Source organism: Megascapheus bottae, chromosome 5 (genome assembly GCF_031878675.1).
Source record: "Megascapheus bottae isolate mThoBot1 chromosome 5, mThoBot2.hap1, whole genome shotgun sequence".
Lineage (NCBI taxonomy): Eukaryota > Metazoa > Chordata > Mammalia > Rodentia > Geomyidae > Megascapheus > Megascapheus bottae.
In genome coordinates, this window is record NC_143513.1 from 9,849,281 (window position 1) to 9,867,415 (window position 18,135).

Sequence of the window (18,135 nt, forward strand, 5' to 3'; positions counted from 1 at the left end):
CATGTGTAGGAGTGCACAAGAGTGGAGGACTTTGTTGAAGTCCAGCAGCCTTGAATTTCTGCCACATATTAATGACCAATTGTATTTCTCTGTGCAGACAGAGGATACTAAAGAGCTGGAAAGAGGTTGCTCTCTTTTAAGCAGTTGGGGGTTTTTTTTGTTTGTTTTTAATTGCTCAAGTGCTTTGACTTCAGCTCCTTGTCTTTATCCTGACCATGGCCAAAGCCAAGGGCAGATGCTCAAAATGCACAAGAAATGCTTCCACAAGGAAACCCTCTGTAGCTTTTAAGAGCAATAAACACAATAAATGGAGACCACCTTGACCTCAAACTAGAAAAAAAAAATGAAATAAAATAACACAATGTAAGCAGTAAGTTATCTATCATGTAAACTTATTACATGGGCAAAATATAAAGCTAAATATGCCAAATAGTAGTAACCCTAATGTTAATGTTATTAACAAATATCAATGATTATTAACTTCCCCCTGTGAAATGAGTAATGAGTTTAGACTGTTTTTCAAAGTTGTTTTTGTAAGCACACATTTCTATGCTAATCAGGAAAACATACACAAAACAAATACTGGGTGTCTTTAGCATTTAGGAACAAATGTAATTATGGCCTTTGAAAACTCTCTTTACTGGCACTGTGGAGGTAAGAAGGAAGAAACTGAGAAATTCTCTTTAGCATCTGTCCTCAGAGCCACTCAGAGGCTCTTTCCATAAGGTTCTCTGCAGGTAGAATAGGATCCCACATGCATGCACACACGTTCACACACACACACACACACACACACATACACAAACACATTTTCACACGTACACACACACTGAGATTTTCACCGTCAGGAAGAGATCTCAGGACTCTGGGGTCTCTGATCGGTCCTTGGGTCTAGTTTAGTTCAAAAAGTCTAATCATGTTACACTCCAGGGGAATGCTCTTTTCTCTTTTTTTCCCATGGAAGATAAAGAAACAAGAAAGAAGCTGGACAGAAAGAAGAATGGATCACATGCTTCATACAGGGTTCCCGTACATGGATCACATGCAACAAATCAAATGCCTGTCACGTGTGTAAATGGTACCAGTTCTATGCCCATCACCTAGGACTTGAAGTTTCACACACAGACACAGACAGAGTGCTAAGTTCTCACATAGAGAAATGGCACTAAGTTCTCACCATAGAGACACGTGCTCAGTTCTCACCATAGAACCACAGTACTCAGTTCTTACCATAGAGACACGGTGCTCAGTTCTCACCATAGAGCCATGGTACTCAGTTCTCACCATAGAGACACAGTGCTCAGTTCTCACCATAGAGCCACAGTACTCAGTTCTTACCATAGAGACACGGTGCTCAGTTCTCACCATAGAACCATGGTACTCAGTTCTCACCATAGAGCCATGGTACTCAGTTCTCACCATAGAGACACAGTGCTCAGTTCTCACCATAGAGCCATGGTACTCAGTTCTCACCATAGAGACACAGTGCTCAGTTCTCACCATAGAGCCACAGTACTCAGTTCTTACCATAGAGACACAGTGCTCAGTTCTCACCATAGAGCCATGGTACTCAGTTCTCACCATAGAGACACGTGCTCAGTTCTCACCATAGAGCCATGGTACTCAGTTCTCACCATAGAGACACGGTGCTCAGTTCTCACCATAGAGCCATGGTACTCAGTTCTCACCATAGAGACACAGTGCTCAGTTCTCACCATAGAGCCACAGTACTCAGTTCTTACCATAGAGACACAGTGCTCAGTTCTCACCATAGAGCCATGGTACTCAGTTCTCACCATAGAGACACGTGCTCAGTTCTCACCATAGAGACACGTGCTCAGTTCTCACCATAGAGCCATGGTACTCAGTTCTCACCATAGAGCCATGGTACTCAGTTCTCACCATAGAGACACGTGCTCAGTTCTCACCATAGAGCCATGGTACTCAGTTCTCACCATAGAGACACAGTGCTCAGTTCTCACCATAGAACCACAGTGCTCAGTTCTCACCATAGAGCCATGGTACTCAGTTCTCACCATAGAGACACAGTGCTCAGTTCTCACCATAGAACCACAGTACTCAGTTCTTACCATAGAGACACAGTGCTCAGTTCTCACATAGAGCCATGGTACTCAGTTCTCACCATAGAGACACAGTGCTCAGTTCTCACCATAGAGACACGTGCTCAGTTCTCGCCATAGAACCACAGTGCTCAGTTCTCACCATAGAGCCATGGTACTCAGTTCTTACCATAGAGACATGGTGCTCAGTTCTTAACATAAGTCTCCCATCAATTCCTACATTTATTAGCTACATTTGACAAGTGAGGGCAGGGTGGCATGCACACACAAGTCACCTCCTCATATGGTGATTCACAGCTCCTCCTGTGGCTGTCATGTACATTACCCCAGCACGGAGACTTAGGCCAACAGCAATGGAAGTGGATAGAAAAGGATTAGCAAAATTAGAAAGGGTGGGATGACAGGAAAATAAACCCAGGTTGGTGTTAGACAAAAAGATTACGTTCTAGTATTCTGTAACACAGTATGGGGATGCTTATTGTATAATTCAAAACAGCTATAGGAGGGGCTAGGAGTGTGGCCTGGTGGTAAGAGTACTTGCCTAGCATGCATGAAGACCTGGGTTCGATTCCCTGGTACCATATACATAGAAAAAGCTGGAAATGATGCTGTGGCTTTAGTGGTAGAGCTCTAGCCTCGAGAAAGTCTAAGACAGTGCTCAGACCCTGAGTTCAAGCCCTAGGTCTGGCCAAAAAAAAAAAAAGCTAGAGGAAAGGATGTTGAATATCCTCAACATAGACAACTGAAACATGTTTTAAGAGATCAATATGCTAATTACCTTGATCTCATCATTACCACTGTATATATGTAATGAAATATCACTGTGCATGCCATAAACACACATAGCTATGATGTGCTAATTAGAAATAGTAATGAAATAAGCCGGACACTGTGGTGCATGCCTTTTCTTCCAGCTCTCACACTACTTCTGATTAGAATCTTCCTAGGGCTCACTGAGGTTTGGACAAAAGTTTGTAAGACCTCCACTCAACCAGTAACAAGCTGAGTATAGCAGTGCATACCTGTCATCTTAGCTATGCAGGAAGCAAAAATAGGAGGATTGTGGTCCAGGCCAAGAAAGGCCCTTTTAGAAAAAGCATAAAGGGCTGGATCTGTATCTTAAGTAGTAGGGCCATCTTAAAAAGCACAAGACCCTAGGTTCACACCCCAGTAGTATCAAGGAAGGAAAAAAAAACCCTATTTATATAAAAGACAAGAATGTGCCCCATTCAGTCCTAGTAAATAGAAGTGTCACATCAAGGCCTTTGCTGGCAGTGCTCCATTTGTGTACAGTGGGTCTCCCTTGAGCCTCCAGTCCCCAAGCCCAGGTCCTCTTCTGTGTCTCCTCCTCTTCTCATAGACACAATAGTCACCCTGCATTTGGGGGTCACCCTACCCAGTACAGCCCCTCCATAAGTGATCACATCTGCAAAGTTCTAGACTTTCCAAAGAAAGTCCTGTTCTCTGTGGTTCCCAGCTGCCATGAATCAGGAGGGATACTGCTCTAGGCAGGGCTGCTGGGCCTGACTTGGCAGCATGAAGCCCAAGTCCATGTCCACACTCCTGCCCTGGCACAGCCTGAGGGTACCCAGGAACCAAACCAGGGTTTCCATCTGTACTCACACCAGACATATCCAGACCCCAGTTCTGGCTGACAAGAATGCCAAGGGGGCCATACAGACAGAATGAAGGCTGGGGCCCTGGGTGCCAGTGGCCTTGGCCGTGGCCTTAGCAAGGGAGGGAAAGAAGAGTGCCTGGGCAAGGGCCATGTACTGGGGAGTCAGGAAGAGCATATTCCAGACAGAGCGTGAACACTGGAGGGCACTGGGCACCAGGGCCAGAGGAAGGCAGTTGAGAGCTGCTTCACAGACAAGCAGAGGAAGTGAGCTTTCACTTGGAAGGAAGGAAAACTTTAACAGGAACCAAAATGAGAAAATGTGGGTTTAAAGACTCATCTGACAGAAGAAGGCAGGACAAGTGTGGAGCCTGGAAAAACTGCACGGTAGAATGTGTGTGTGTGTGTGTGTGTGTGTGTGTGTGTGTGTGTGTGTGTGTGTGTGTGTGTGTGTGTGTGCGCGCATGCGTGCGTGTGTTTGTACATGAATTTATAGGCATCATGTGTACAATTTGTCCTAGAAAAACATCCAAAGGTGCTCATGATCATTGTACTTTCACCCCTGTCCAGGGGGGGTTCCCATCCCAAGCAGCGCCCTCTCTCTCTCTCTCTCTCTCTCTCTCTCTCTCTCTCTCTCACACACACACACACACACACACACATACACACACACACACACACACACACACGCCCCTCCTTCCTAATACCTATTTGTACCCCATCCAGAAGCTGAACAAAATAGAAAGTTGAAAGAAGCTGTGATGGAATCATGTGAGATGAGGGTTCAGGGAGAAGGCAGCCACACCATCATCCACCCAGCATGGCCGGCTCATCAGCACCCACCTTTGCAGTGCTCGCAGCAGGCACCCCTCTGCTTCACGGCCAGGGCACAGTCTCCAGCCAGCACCGGGCACTTTTCTCTCTTGCAGGTCACTTCTTTATTCTAGGAAAAGAAACAAAAGAAGAAAAAGAATGACTGAAGACATTCAGAATGAACTTCAAACAGAATCACTCCAATCCTAACCAGCAACAGATCCTGCAGCTTCCTCTTCAGACCCTGACTGCATTACTCCAGGGAGCAGAGACCCCCCCACCCCGCCCCCCTCTCTTGCTCCCTCCCCCAACCCCTCACTACAGCAGAGCCATCCACATGGGACTTCTGAGCCTGGATACTTTTGCAGGGGAGGATTTCAAATAGCCTCTTCTCTAGAAGCCAGCTTTGCCAGCTTTGTGGACGGAGACGCTTTCTCCAGCTCCACTCTCAGGTTTCCTTTCAGTACGCACTCCACAAATGATAATATTTGTGTAAATCATAGATTGCCCGTTTTGGCTACCTGGGCCAGGACTGCATCGTGAGAACAAAAATATTTTCTCATGGCCATCCAACAATCCTTAATAGAAGAACATATTAAAATGCAGGAATCTAAAGTTCCAACTCAAATAATGGCAAAGCTGAGTACTGAATCAGCTCAGTAAAAGAAAAAAATACTATTCACCATGCCAAAGAGAGACCCCACGCTCCGTGTTTGACAGCCAGGGGACAGCTGTGTCACATTAGCACTTATGCTAATGAAAGCGGCCAGGGACTCTGCATCTTCAGTTTTTATTCTGTGAAGTCAGCTGTTAAAATGTCTCTGGGAAAATTCAAGCTCAATGTGTGTGTGTGTGTGTGTGTGTGTGTGTGTGTGTGTGTGTGTATGTGTGTGTGTGTGTGTGTGTGGACACAGAGCCCTGTGCACAATGTCATGTATGTGCCTGGGGATTTGAGTGTGTGTACCTCAACCCAGCCAAATCTGAGGGTTTGCATGCTACCAAATCTGACCAGGATCTGAGATGTTACAGGAGCTTACTCTGCAGTGGCCTTTCTTAATCTTCTCAAGTAAATAATTACCAGAGGCCTGGGCTGACAAATAAGGAAATAGCCACTCAGTCACAATAAGAGTGGCTCAGTGGCTGCTGCCTGCAATTCTACCTACTGAGAAGGCTGAGATCAGTTTGGAGAATGGAGCCCTGCAAACAGGTTTTCTAGGTCTCCCATCTCACCCCAAAACAGGTTTTCAAGGTCTCATCTCAACCAATATAAAGCTGGGTGCTGTGGCCAGCACCTTTTGTCCCAGCCATACAGTAGACAAATTCAGGAATACCAGGGTTCAAAGCTAACCCCTCAGGCAAAAAAGTTCATGAAACCCCATCTCAACAGAGAAATCTGGATGTAATGCCATGCCCCCATTATCCCAGCTATAGCAAGAAGCATAAATAGGAGGACTGCAATCCAAACCAAGCTGGAGAGGGGGAAAGAAAGTGAAACAAAGGCAGAATAAGTTAGAGAAAATGAGGCCCAGTGAAGGCAACTCAGAAACAAGGTATTTAGAAACTTAGAAGCTCTAGCTTTGCTTCTAAGAGAGACATCAAGATGTCTCCTTATCTCAAGGACAAGCATCTGTTTGATGGCAGGATGCATTCTTACCAGGAAGACATGGCCAAAACATCCATAAACTCAGAAAGTGTAGCAGCAGGAGTGATGGAACAAAGGTAAAACATTTAACTGCATGACTTTGAAGTGAGACCGCTGCCTTCATACCTGAGGCCTGCGTGAGCTGCAGAAGACCAACTAACCAACTCTGGACACCTGGAGGTGTCCAGCTCAGTCGTGACCATGATCTTGAGAAGACTGATGAGCATTTCCCAGAATGCTTCTCACACAAGATGCTCTCACCATCTCTGAAACCAAAGTCCTGGAGTGCCAAGTTAGGTTCTGCCACTCTGCCCCATTTTGCCAAATAATGAGACAAGAGAGGCCAGGCACCAGCCGCTCACGCTCACACCTATAATCTTAGCTACTCAGGAAGCTGAGATTCTGAGGATCTCAGCTCAAAGCCAGCCCAGGCAAGAAAGTCTGTGAGACTCTTATCTCCAGTTAACCACCAGAAACCCAGAAGTGGAGTGGTGGCTCAAAATGGTAGAGCCTTGGGCAAAAGAGTATAGAGGAAAAGCCCTGGCCCTGAGTTAAAGTCCCTCAATGAGACAGAGAAGGGGGGAGGGAGGGAAGCAGGGAGGGAGGGAGGGAGCCATGGGGCCAGGTGTAAGGTTCATCTTCACTGGCTTCCGATGGAGTCAGAACAGAGCTAGGAGTAAGTAAGCCAGTGGAGATCACAGGTGCAGTGAGAGGACCATTATCCTAGTCCCTGTGGGAATTCTGGAGGCGCTGTTATCACTGTTGTTACTGAAACAGTACAGGAGCAAGGGGACCCCAGAGCTTTAGGCTGTGTTTCTTTAAGATGATGATCAGAGGAGGAGAGGTGTTGATCTTGTCAGTCCACAGGGACCCTTTCAGGGCTGCCACAGTGGTTCTGTGTTTCATTTACTGGTTGTCAGGGTAAGATAGGAGATATATGTGTTCTTTTCCTCCTTTCCCTTTTCTTCTCTTCTATTCTCTTCTCCCTCCCTCTCCCCACCACCCGCAACCCAACTCCAGGTTTTTCTGTTTGTTGGTTTTAGAGTGTGCTCGGTGGTAAACCAGTGCCCCAGGAGGCTGACCTTGTTTACTTCTCCAGAAGCTGGGAGACAGCAGTCTCCTCTTGAACTGCAATTCAAAGGCCCCCTAGAGTTCTTTTTAGAAAAAAAAAATGGAGTGGGAAAGGGGGAGGCCTCCAGTTCTGCAGCTCAGGTCTGATTCATCAAAGGGCTGCTTTGCAAGTGACAGTGCCTGCAGCCAAGGCTGAGGCAGCCCCAGTCTCCAAGGCCAGCGTCCTTGGAACCTCCTCTCTGCCTGTGGGGGTGGATCAGGCTCCAAGCCCTCCAAATGCCTGCCCTCGCTTGCTCTTTTGATCCCCATGATGTTGGTACCATCACCAGCTAAGTGAGGACACCCAGCTTTATGTTTGTACCTTTTCTGCAATCACAAACATAACTTCCTCATGATCACGATTCAAATCAAAGACATATGCTCTATTTAAATATTTGATACCAACAACTGTGCTTCAACGAAACGCAGGGAGAGCAACCACAGGGTCTACACTGCCTGGCGTTATTAGCTCTGCCTGGCATTATTAGCTGTGATTTTGCATTGTAAGGCATAGATTCCACAAGTCAAGGTGGACTTTGTTACCCTGGAAAGGCTGTGCAGTGAACGTCCTCACAAGCAGAGCTTCTCTTCTAACCAGGGTGTAACCTTATGGCTGTCAGGACACTCTGCTACAGCCTTACAGAAAGACAACTAGTGCATCTCATCTCCTCTGGTAGGAGAGGGAGAGTTCAAGCCCTCAGGACAGAGGGATGAAAGGAGGTGATTTGGGATCTGATTAATGGGAAGGCACACAACATCTCAAATATAGGAATTCTGCTAAATTAGAAACCTGGAAGCTGGTGAATCCCAAGAGTCAGAATGCATAGCTTGTAATTGCTATCCAGCACAACCAGAAGGCCTAGAGATTTACATCTAGAATTTTGTGGGGAGAGAGAGATTGAGGCGGAAAGAGAGAGGGAAGGAGAGGGTGGGAAAGAGCGGGAGAGAACCCAGCCTTTACTATGTGCTTGGTGGGAATTTTCACCCCTTCTGATTGCACTTGGTGTGTTTTATATGAGATCAGGAACCGTGCATGGATAGCGATATCGACAGGTGTCTAGTTGGTATGAATATGGAGCTATGCTTAGAGTCACAGTTCCTTGGTGGAAAAAGTTAAAGCTCCATGGAATCACTGGTGTGGTAGGGGGCTGACTTCTCATCTCCACAGCTCAATCAGCAGCAACAGGTAAAATGCAGACATGGGGTAGTGAAGACTACTTTGATTCCTGGGGTTTGTTGAGGCAAAAACATTTCCTGGGAGCCCCAAAGCTCCCCAAGGAACAGCAAGGGTTGTACCTCCCTCCCCCTTCCAGAGGAAGAGCATGGATAGTGGGAGAGGGCTGCACCCCAAAATCCTGCCCCCCTCCAGTGTTCTTATCCATTGAAGAAATGTCTCATGATGACTGACATGCAGGGTATCCAAGCTCTGGGCTGACAATTGTAAGCACTTGCCCACCCCAAATTCTGCCTTGTCCCCAGCTGGCACCCTAAATGCTAGTTAGGAAAAGGGTCCCAAAACCATATGAGAGCCAGAAGATCTGGGACACAAATAAAGGCGTGCAATTAAAAATGAGCTTTGGTACTCCCCAGAAACTCCGAAGACATCCTAGAACTGATAGATGCTCTGGTCCTGAGACTCGGGATAGATTTGGGGTCCTGGTGGTCCTATGCCCATGAAATGTGCAGTCTACTGGGAGGCACACATGCCTGCCACAGCCAGCCATGGGAAATCCACAGGCATCAGCTGTCTCCTCATCAGAGAAAGAGGTGCTGATCAGATATGGACAAGGATGAGCCAGCTGTCACACCTCTGCAGGCCAGCCTGGCATCCTGTACTCTTCCCAAATTACACAAGCAGCTGGTTCTCCTCACACACCCCTGCCACCCCACCCTACCCCCCCCCACCCCTGCTCCCTGACCTAAGTAAGCACTAGTATAATGGCAAAAATGAACTGCAGGAAAAGGTCAGAGACATTTTTTAAACTCTGCCCAACCAGTAACTAGAAGTAGCAAACCTCACCACATCTTTCCATCCAAGTCTTGCCACCCTCCTCTGTTGATCAGTAAGAGTCACCAGCCAGCAGTTCACCTGTGGTTAATGGAGGCTGTCTCTGTCTCTGTCTGTCTGAACTAATGCCTCCTTTCTGAACAGTGGCTACATTAACATTGACCAAAAGCATCAAAACCCAAAACATAGCCTCTTTCCACCATAGCAAAGGCCCAACATGCAGAAAAAGGCCCCAGAGACTGGAAACGAAGTGGGGAAAGTCCACATGGCTGCTGCAGGACATGAACCAAGCTGCAGTTCCAACCAGATTCCCCCAAAGCTAGTTCGCTATGCTGCCGATGAGCCACTAGATGGCAGCACAGAGCTCCTGGTTCTAGGAATCCATGGTTGCCCAGGGTGGGGTCCCAGCATCTAGTATTTTGAGTCTAGTATGCAAGGACTGATCCCTGTGATGAGCGAAGGATGGAAAGAAACACAAGTTAGCAGAGCATCAGTGTCCAGTACTTCTGCTTGCTTTTCTCCAGCAGGAAAATCATCATAGGTTTGAGATGCTCTTGACGTTACCAGCCAATGTCTGGAAACTCGGATTGCCTGAAGCTCTTCCAGAAGCAATCCTATTGAAAAGTAAGGATTCTTATTCTTCACCTGAGCTTTCATTCATGCTGAAAAGCAACTGAAGGCCGGAGATGGAAACACATCGCCTCACAGAAAGACAGCGGTGGAGAGAGGCGTCTGCCCACGGATAATGTTCAGTAGGAACCAGGCTGGCAAACCTCCTGAGATAAGAAGGCCTCAAAGTGGGCAGACCAAGGCAGCAGCATCCCGCCCCCCCACCCCCCACTCCTTTCTCCTGGGAAAACAACGCCTCTCATTTGTCAAACAAGCTACCAGGCATGGTTTCTCTACTCCTCTTTAATCCTAACTACTCAGACATCAGAGATCAGGGGGATGGAAGTTCAAGGCCAAGCAGGCAAGACAAGTTAAATTTTAAACAATTTTTAAAAATCTGGGTACAGTAATGCATGTCTATAATCTCTGCTACTTAGGAAGCATAAATAAAAGGACCCAAGTCCAGGTTAGCCTTTTGGGGGCGAGGGAAGACTAGAGCAAAAGCATTTAGGGTGCTGTTCAAGTGGTAGAGTGCCTACCTGGAAAGCACAAAGCCTTGAACTGAAACCCAAGTACATGGAAAAAATTCAAGTACAAGGTCCTCTTTCAGAAAAATAAAAAAATCTGTAAACTTGTGATTTTCTCAATGGAGCACTTAGGCCAGGTCGCACCAACTTTTACTTTCTTAAATGAAAAGTACTCAGCTTACTCCTCCCTCCTACTCAGATGCACACAGCCCTGACATTTCATCATGGTAGTCTCTTCTTTGGGGAAGGGACCTATGGGCAATAAACATTCCCTACTCTGCAAGATACCAATATTCCATGCCTAGCTACGGAGGAACTAGAGAGCTGAGGATCACAGTTCAAAGCCAACTCAGGCAAGAAAGCCCAAGAGACTCTATCCCCAATTAATCTCCCACATATACACACACACACACACACACACACACACACACACACACACACACACACATTCAATAGAAGTGGAGCTGTGGCTCAAGTGGTAGAGCACTAGCCTTGAGCACAAACACTCAGGGATAGCACTCAGGCCCCAAGTTCAAGCTCCAGGACTGACATAAAAAGAGTGCAGAATTCCATCTTCAGTCAAGAATCCATGGCAGCTGGTGAGCCACATGCCACTTTGACTCTTAATCAAATGCTCATTACTGGCAAACTTTTCCCACCTACACACAAGTAGTCTACACGGAAAGCCTAACAGAAATGGGGACCCCTGTTCAAAAATACCGTAGCACCCCCTTTGGATCTCTCAGGGCTGAAGTTGGTTATAGTTAAGTAGACTTGATTAACTTCAGCCCTGAGAGAGCTAAAGGGGGTGCTCCAGTACTTTTGAATAAGGGTGCCCATTTCTCTTAGATTCTCCTGGACAAGAGAATCGTACTTTGTGTCTACACAGCGGCTGCCTTCTGAAGTTCTCCAAAGACATTATGTCATGTGTTCTGAAGATGTGCAGACAGACGAAGGGTATACAATGAGCTCAGGGGTCCTGGATTCCTCAAAGACCCAGCAACCAGTGGAGCTGTGTTGGGAGCCAGAGTGGAATCAAACTGTACCTTGACTTGCATCAGACAATGGCTTTATTGTCTTATTGTTTTCTGGCCTTATTCTATGTAAATGACCTGAGATTTACCATATGAATGTAACAACTGGAGGTTCCCTGGGTCTGGAGGAGGGAAGAAGCGGGAGTGAAAAATAAACGCAGCAGTCTTTACCTGGACTGCGACATCCCGGACCCGGTGTGTCTGTCTCTCTTCTATTTCTTCCTAGTCCTTGCCCCCTATTTCAGGAACCCCAATCTGCGAACCCTGGTTTGCTGTCAGTTGGCCCCGGCAGAGCTGGGACCATAATCTGGTTTCCAGGCCTGGATTAAGGACCAGGCAGGAAGGCTAAGATGTCAGTGTTAAGTGTTAAGTGTATATGTCTTAACAGAATCCAGTCAACTCTAATGTGACTCTTGAGGTTTTCAAAATGGATGAACTTGTCACTGAGCTAGGTTGAAGCTTTCCTAGAGAGACAGGTCTCTTAGCTAGCAGTGGGTCCTGGCTGAGCTGTGTGCCTGGCACAGGATTAAAGTGGGAGAAGCAAATGGAGGGCAAGGTCCTGGGCAAGCTGAGCTGACTTGAAGATTTCCAAGGTTCTCAGATGCAAGGCAGACGCAAACGTTACAAAATGAGGCACACAGGCAGCAGCTCAAGACCCAAAGAGGATGGATTCCATGGCTTACAGGGACTCTGGCCAGCAAAGGGTGAGAGGGCATCATGCACCAAGGAAAGACCCTGCCAGCAACTGGAGGCCCACACCGAGTGTGTGCAAGCCAGCACCTGCTCCAGCTCATCTTCCTCAGACAAAACTTGTCCTCAGACTTGGAAATAATGAGGAGGGGGAGAGGCAGTAAGCGAGCCCGCTGTTTGATTAATTATTTTAATTGAGGTTTCATTTGCTTGTTCTTCATTATGGATAGAACCCGTGATTTCCCTGTGACTTCTACACCGAAAGAACTGGAGGGAAAAAATAAAATAAAATGAAAAATGGCTTCTTCCACAAATCCTAAATATACAGGTATATGGTCTTGGGTTGGAAAGCCATTCAACAGGCCTTGGGCATTCAAGGGCGAAATGGAGAGACAGGAAAAGAAAACATTAATAAACCATTCTCCACATGCAGAAGTGAGGTTCAAAGGTCCCAGTTCCTGGGGTGGGGTGGAGGGGGGAGAAACAGTGAGACTTCCTGAGACTTCTGCACACACACCCCAAAGCTGTCAGGACAGGGGAGGGGTCAACGATGCACCTTATGCTTCATGCCCTCCAGTCTTCATCCTAATGTGCTATTTCCAGATCTTTCTGCACTCCCCTCCCAGCCTGTAGGACTCCTGCATCCCTTCTTCCACAGCCAAGGCCACAAACAGCTCCAGACCCAATTTAACAGTGTATACATGGCATAGCCTCCCAACTGAGGGGCCGAACTCCTGGTGACAGACACTTCTAGAAAACCTAGGGGCCAGGAGTTTGGCCTAGTGGTAGAGTGCTTGCCTAGCATTCACAGAGACCGGGGTTCAATTCATCAGTACCACATACACAGAAAAAAAAAGCTGGAAGTGGTGCTGAGGCTCAAGTGGTAGAGCTCTAGCCTTGAGAAAGTCCAAGGACAGTGCTCTGGCCCTGAGTTCAAGCCCAGGACTAGCAAAAAAAAAAAGAAAAGAAAGAAAAGTAAAGAAAACCTATTGCCTGGCACACTGTATTGAACACATTTTATGTTTTATGTATTGTCATTAAACTCTTGAAACAAACCAGCAGAAGATGCCAATTTACTCTGTATCCTGTTTTACTGGTAAGACACAGAGAGGTTACATGGCTCACCAGATTTGCACAGATAGACAGAGAAAGATTCGAATCCAATCCCTACTCATGTCAAAGTATGTGATTTTAAACCCTAAAATACACAATTCAGGTTCACAATTTGTACACTTGAGCACGCTCCATCTCCAGGTGTGAGTCTGTCTTCCTCCTCCCTCCCCTCTAGGCTCAGTGAGCCTTCACCCCAGAGGCACATTCTGCCTTCTCTGGCCCAGCTCATGAGGCAAACTGGAACAATGCTGCCCTTCAAATGTGGCCATTTCAAAGACTTTATGAAGCCCACGGGGGCCCCCTAGTTATTTTGCAACAAGTCATATCCCATGAAGAAATTCACTACTCTACAGCACAGAACAGAAGAATATTAAAACAAAACACAAGGGGAGGGGTGGCAGAGAGAAAGCCCCCCACTGCTCTGTCTGGAAGATCGTGTCTGCTAGTCCCAGGTCTTCCACAAAGACTATGTGTAGCCGATACAGTGGCTTAGTACATCACCAGCGACCATGCTGAACCTTGAAAATATGACACTTGTCAGCAGAAGAATGAGGACTTCATAGGAGGCCTGTCTACGCTGAACTCACCCAGCATTTCCTTTTCTTTGTTCCTAACAAGCTTTAGCTTGTTGGAGGGATTGTTTGGGGGTCTTGTCTGTTTAGGGGTTGTTGCTTTTTCTCTTTTTCCTTATGGCCTTTCCCAAGGAACTCTCAGAACAATGCACTGGGCCATCTGACTGTTCCAGTTGTTCAAGTACAGCTCAGATGGTGTCACACTACTCTTCCTCGTTCTATTAAAGCATATTTTGAAACAGAATTAAAACACTGGAGATGGCAGGACACAAAAGAAATAACCATCAAATAAAAAGGGTAGGCCAAAGAAAGTAACCTGGTTTTTTTACCCTGTACGTCACTTAAGCCAAGCAGAGGACTCTAGGTAGCACCAATGCATGCAACAAAGATGGACAGCCTGCGAAGCAGCCAGCAGCTTTGCCGTGAGCCTTGTCACCATGTGTGGATCTGCCACCATCCTGGTGTCCAGACATACACGCTGTATGCACACGCACACACATTTGCACATGCAAAGTAGACTGTGCCAGTGGACAGGAGTGAAGGAATGAATGTCCATTCTTGGCCTTTCCCAAATGCCCAGTTGCCCTGCCCTTCCTTTCCCACACTAGAAGGCTTCAACAGCTGGGATATATATAAGGTGGACTTGGGGATGGGAGATAGGATGAAATGGGGGATGGGGTGAAGTGGGGGATGGGGTGAAGTGAAGGATGGGGTGAAGTGGGGGATGGGATGGGATAAAATGGGGGATGGGAAATGGAAAAGAGATGGAGAGTGGAATGGTGGCTATGGACTGAACCTCCAAAGGCCTTCTGACTATTTTCTACTGTGCCTTCGACACATGAAGAATAATGAATCTGATTTGTCTTCTACCCTCAAAAGAAAAATAAGGAAGCAAGGGGTGATGAAATTCTCAGAATATTCTTATCCCTTTCTTGAGAGCTCATCTGAGCCAATACAAAGATGATGGATGACATTTGAGGAGGCTCACTTTCACTGCCAGCAGGACCTGGGGCTCTCAATCAGAGGGGGTCAGTGAAATCTGCTAACCAGGCAAGAGGAATGTGAAGAGAGAAGATGTTGGGGGTAGAGAATTAAAATTAATGATGAAAGTCGGATGCCTGTGGCTCATACCTGTAATCCCAGCTACTCAGGAGGCTCAGATCTGAAGATTATGGTTCAAAAGCAGTCTGGGCAAGAAAGTCTATGACACCCTTATCTCCAATTAACCACCAGAAAACCAGAAGTGGGGACACAGTTCAAGTTGTATAGAACCAGCCATAAATGAAAAAGCCAAGGCACTTGAATTCATGTCCTGGTACTAGCACAGAAATTAAAATTCAAGGACCAAGAATTCAGTACACTTTTGTACTTATGCACATGCATGATTGTCTTCCAAGGATGCACAAAATGTGTGTGAAACATGAAGTGCACAGAAGATGTCAGATCCAGTGGGCAAAGCCACCTTGTCCCATATCCAGCCCTAGAAGCTGTCACTGCTGTCAGCACCTGCCGCCTTCCCAGCTCTCACCCCTACCCAGAACCTACCAAGCCCACAAGAACTCTGCATTCTTGTGGGTCAGCAACAAGCCACAGGGGAGATGGAATAGAAGATTTTTCACAGATTGCCCTGGGAAAAGCCAGAGCACTGTTGGGAGCTACCAAAATACCTGTTTCTGACAAGTAAACAGAAGGGCCAACCAGGGACCAGGCAGGGCAGCCGAGCTGCTCACAGCCCATCCGTCATTTTGACAAAGCAACTTTCTGGTCACCGGTAAGGCACGTTTAAAGACATCTGCACAATTGACCCTGACCACCAGCAATCACTGAGCCTTTCAAAGGTCCCCTTGGGGCAGAAGGACCAGCCTGGCTGCAGCCTGAGTCTATGGAATGCCATGGGCCTGGGTGGCTCTTGTGGCAGAAAAGGGAAAGGTCTCTGCCCCGGCTAGGTCTATCCTGCAACTAACCACTTAGCCTGAGTAATGGCAGATGGGATGGTAGGGGCAGGAACTCTTCTGCTGGCTAGAAGTCCACAGAAGTGAAAAACCCAGTCTCAGACAGTCGCTCCATTCGCAGGCAATTTGGGCAAGCTGGGCTTGCTCTGACTCATTCAGGGCCATTAGCCGTATGTTTTCCCCACCAAAGCCTCCCCAAGGGCCACCTACACATGTCAGGAAGAACCAGAGGAGCCGTCGATTTATTTCCTAGGCTTAGAATGTTGGTTTACTCTATTTGCTTCCATTTTCAAACTCATTAAACCATCAACGAGTGCCAAATTTGTCTATAATCTATTTCTGAGAGGAAGAAGTTATAGAGAAATCCAAGAAGCCAGTTACACACAGAGCATCATTACATAAACTTGTTGCTAAGATGTGCCTTCTTCCTCAAAAGAAAGATAAAGTCAACAATAGTTAGGCTTTTGTTTGCTTGCTTGCTTACTTTGTACCAGTCTTGGGGCTTGAACTCAGGGCTTAGGCGCTGTCTCAGAGCTTTTCTGTGTTCAAGGCAAGTACTCTACCACTTGAGCCACAGCTCCACTTACAGCTTTTTTTTTTTTCAGTAGTTTATTGAAGATAAGAATCTCACAGGCTTTCCTGCCTGGTCTGGCTCTGAACCACGATCCTCAGACCTGTTTCCTGGGTAGCGAGGAATATGAGTGAGCCACCAGCAACCAACTAACCATGGTTAGTTTAAACCAATTTTAGGAACAATAAAGTACCTAAACACTAGAACATCCACAGAAAAACAAATGGCCTTTCACCAAATGCCATTTTTCCCTATAAACAAACTTTCCTACAGGCTAGATGTCTAACACTGAAGAATTCACATCTATCTGGCTAAATATCTATGAATATATTTAAGCCACTGCTGCAGGCCAGGGACTATGCCACGTTTTGCAGGGAACAGAAGATATGAATTAGATATGCCCTCTGCCCTCAGAGACCTTCCAGTCCAAGAGAGAGAAGGACCAGAGAGAAAACAGCATAAGTGCCTGGCCTGTTATTACAAGAGTGACAACACTGGTTACGAGTTCATGGAGGGAACAGTTGGGTTCAAGCAAATTCCCCTACCACAAGCTCTCTCAGATCCCTCAAATCTCCCCAGATCTTGAGATACTCCATGGATTACTGAGTGAGCACTTCCACAGTTCTGTTATACAATCTGACCTACATATCATAGCCTCTTGGCATCTCACGGCCCTCAGGGAAAGCTTCTTCCATGAAGGCCTTGAGGTTCACTCCAACTTGGTTGTAGACCTTGCCCAGGACTGCACGCAGAAACCATCTGCTTCAGAGACAGCATGGCAATCACCTCCCTGCTTTCTGAAAACACTTAACACGCTTTCCTTGCTTTCCAACTCAGATATGTTATCAATAAAATATAAAGTACAATCAATCACAGGACAATTCCATGAACAGTCCAAAACTTAGGCCATCACATCTGCTGTGAGCAGAAATGATCCTTTCCTTTAAAGTATTTTTTATATAAAATACAAATGCTCTTTAATTTGGCATGGAATCCTGTCTTCAAAATAACATACTGAGCACAGGTGGCTCATGCCACCTGAGATCTGAGGACTGCAGTTCAGAGCCATCCCTGGCAGAAAAGTCCCTGAGACTCATTTCCAATCAACTACCAAAAAAGCCAGAAGTGGAGGTGTGACTCAAGTAGTAGAATCCTAGTCTTGAGAAAAAAAAGCTAAGGGACAGTGCCCAAGCCCTGAGTAGAAGTCCCCAGACCAGCACAATTAATTAATTAATTAATCAATAAGTCAGTAAGATGCCTAACCCATCCTGGCTTAGCAGAGTGAGGTGGTGTGGATTGTTAAATTGCCTCATGGAGGATACACACCACCTAGAAAGAGGTCATGTACACACAAGTCCAGAAAAGGATTCAGATTCAAAATAGAAAACACAGTTTCTACTGAGCATGTATTGTTTTTCTTCCCTCATAGTCGAAAAATATTCTAAGTGGACCCTTGGTAAACATTACCTTACTGTGCGTGTGTCTTATCATCTTACCATCATGGCTCTTCGCTGGAGACAAAAGCTCATCTTCTCAGTGTAGTTGTGCAACTTTTTCACCATCAAACATAACCTTTACAGTACTAAGGCATTAGACACCCCAAGAAGGGAGGTTACACATAGTCTGAGGAGAGCTGGGAGCAGAGGGGAGGGCCTGGGGACTCAGCTGGAGGAATTGTGAGCACATAAGTGTTTGTTTGTTTGTTTGTTAAGCTGTGGATCTGTAGAAAACATCTAGGCAGTAGAAGAGCAGAGGCAATGAATGTCTTGGTTGCACCTTGAAGCCCTCCAGTATTTAA

At 46.5% G+C, this 18,135-nt stretch overlaps 1 protein-coding gene across 1 annotated transcript in view; it reads right to left on the reverse strand.

Annotated features, from left to right (window-relative positions):
* The window catches only part of Bmper (BMP binding endothelial regulator), a 216,467-nt gene that overhangs the window by 181,958 nt on the left and 16,374 nt on the right, over positions 1-18,135 (reverse strand). Inside the window, exon 3 of the mRNA XM_090332652.1 lies at positions 4,540-4,639. Within this exon, the coding sequence (XP_090188778.1) occupies positions 4,540-4,639 (100 nt within the window). The remainder of the gene's footprint in view (positions 1-4,539; positions 4,640-18,135) is intronic.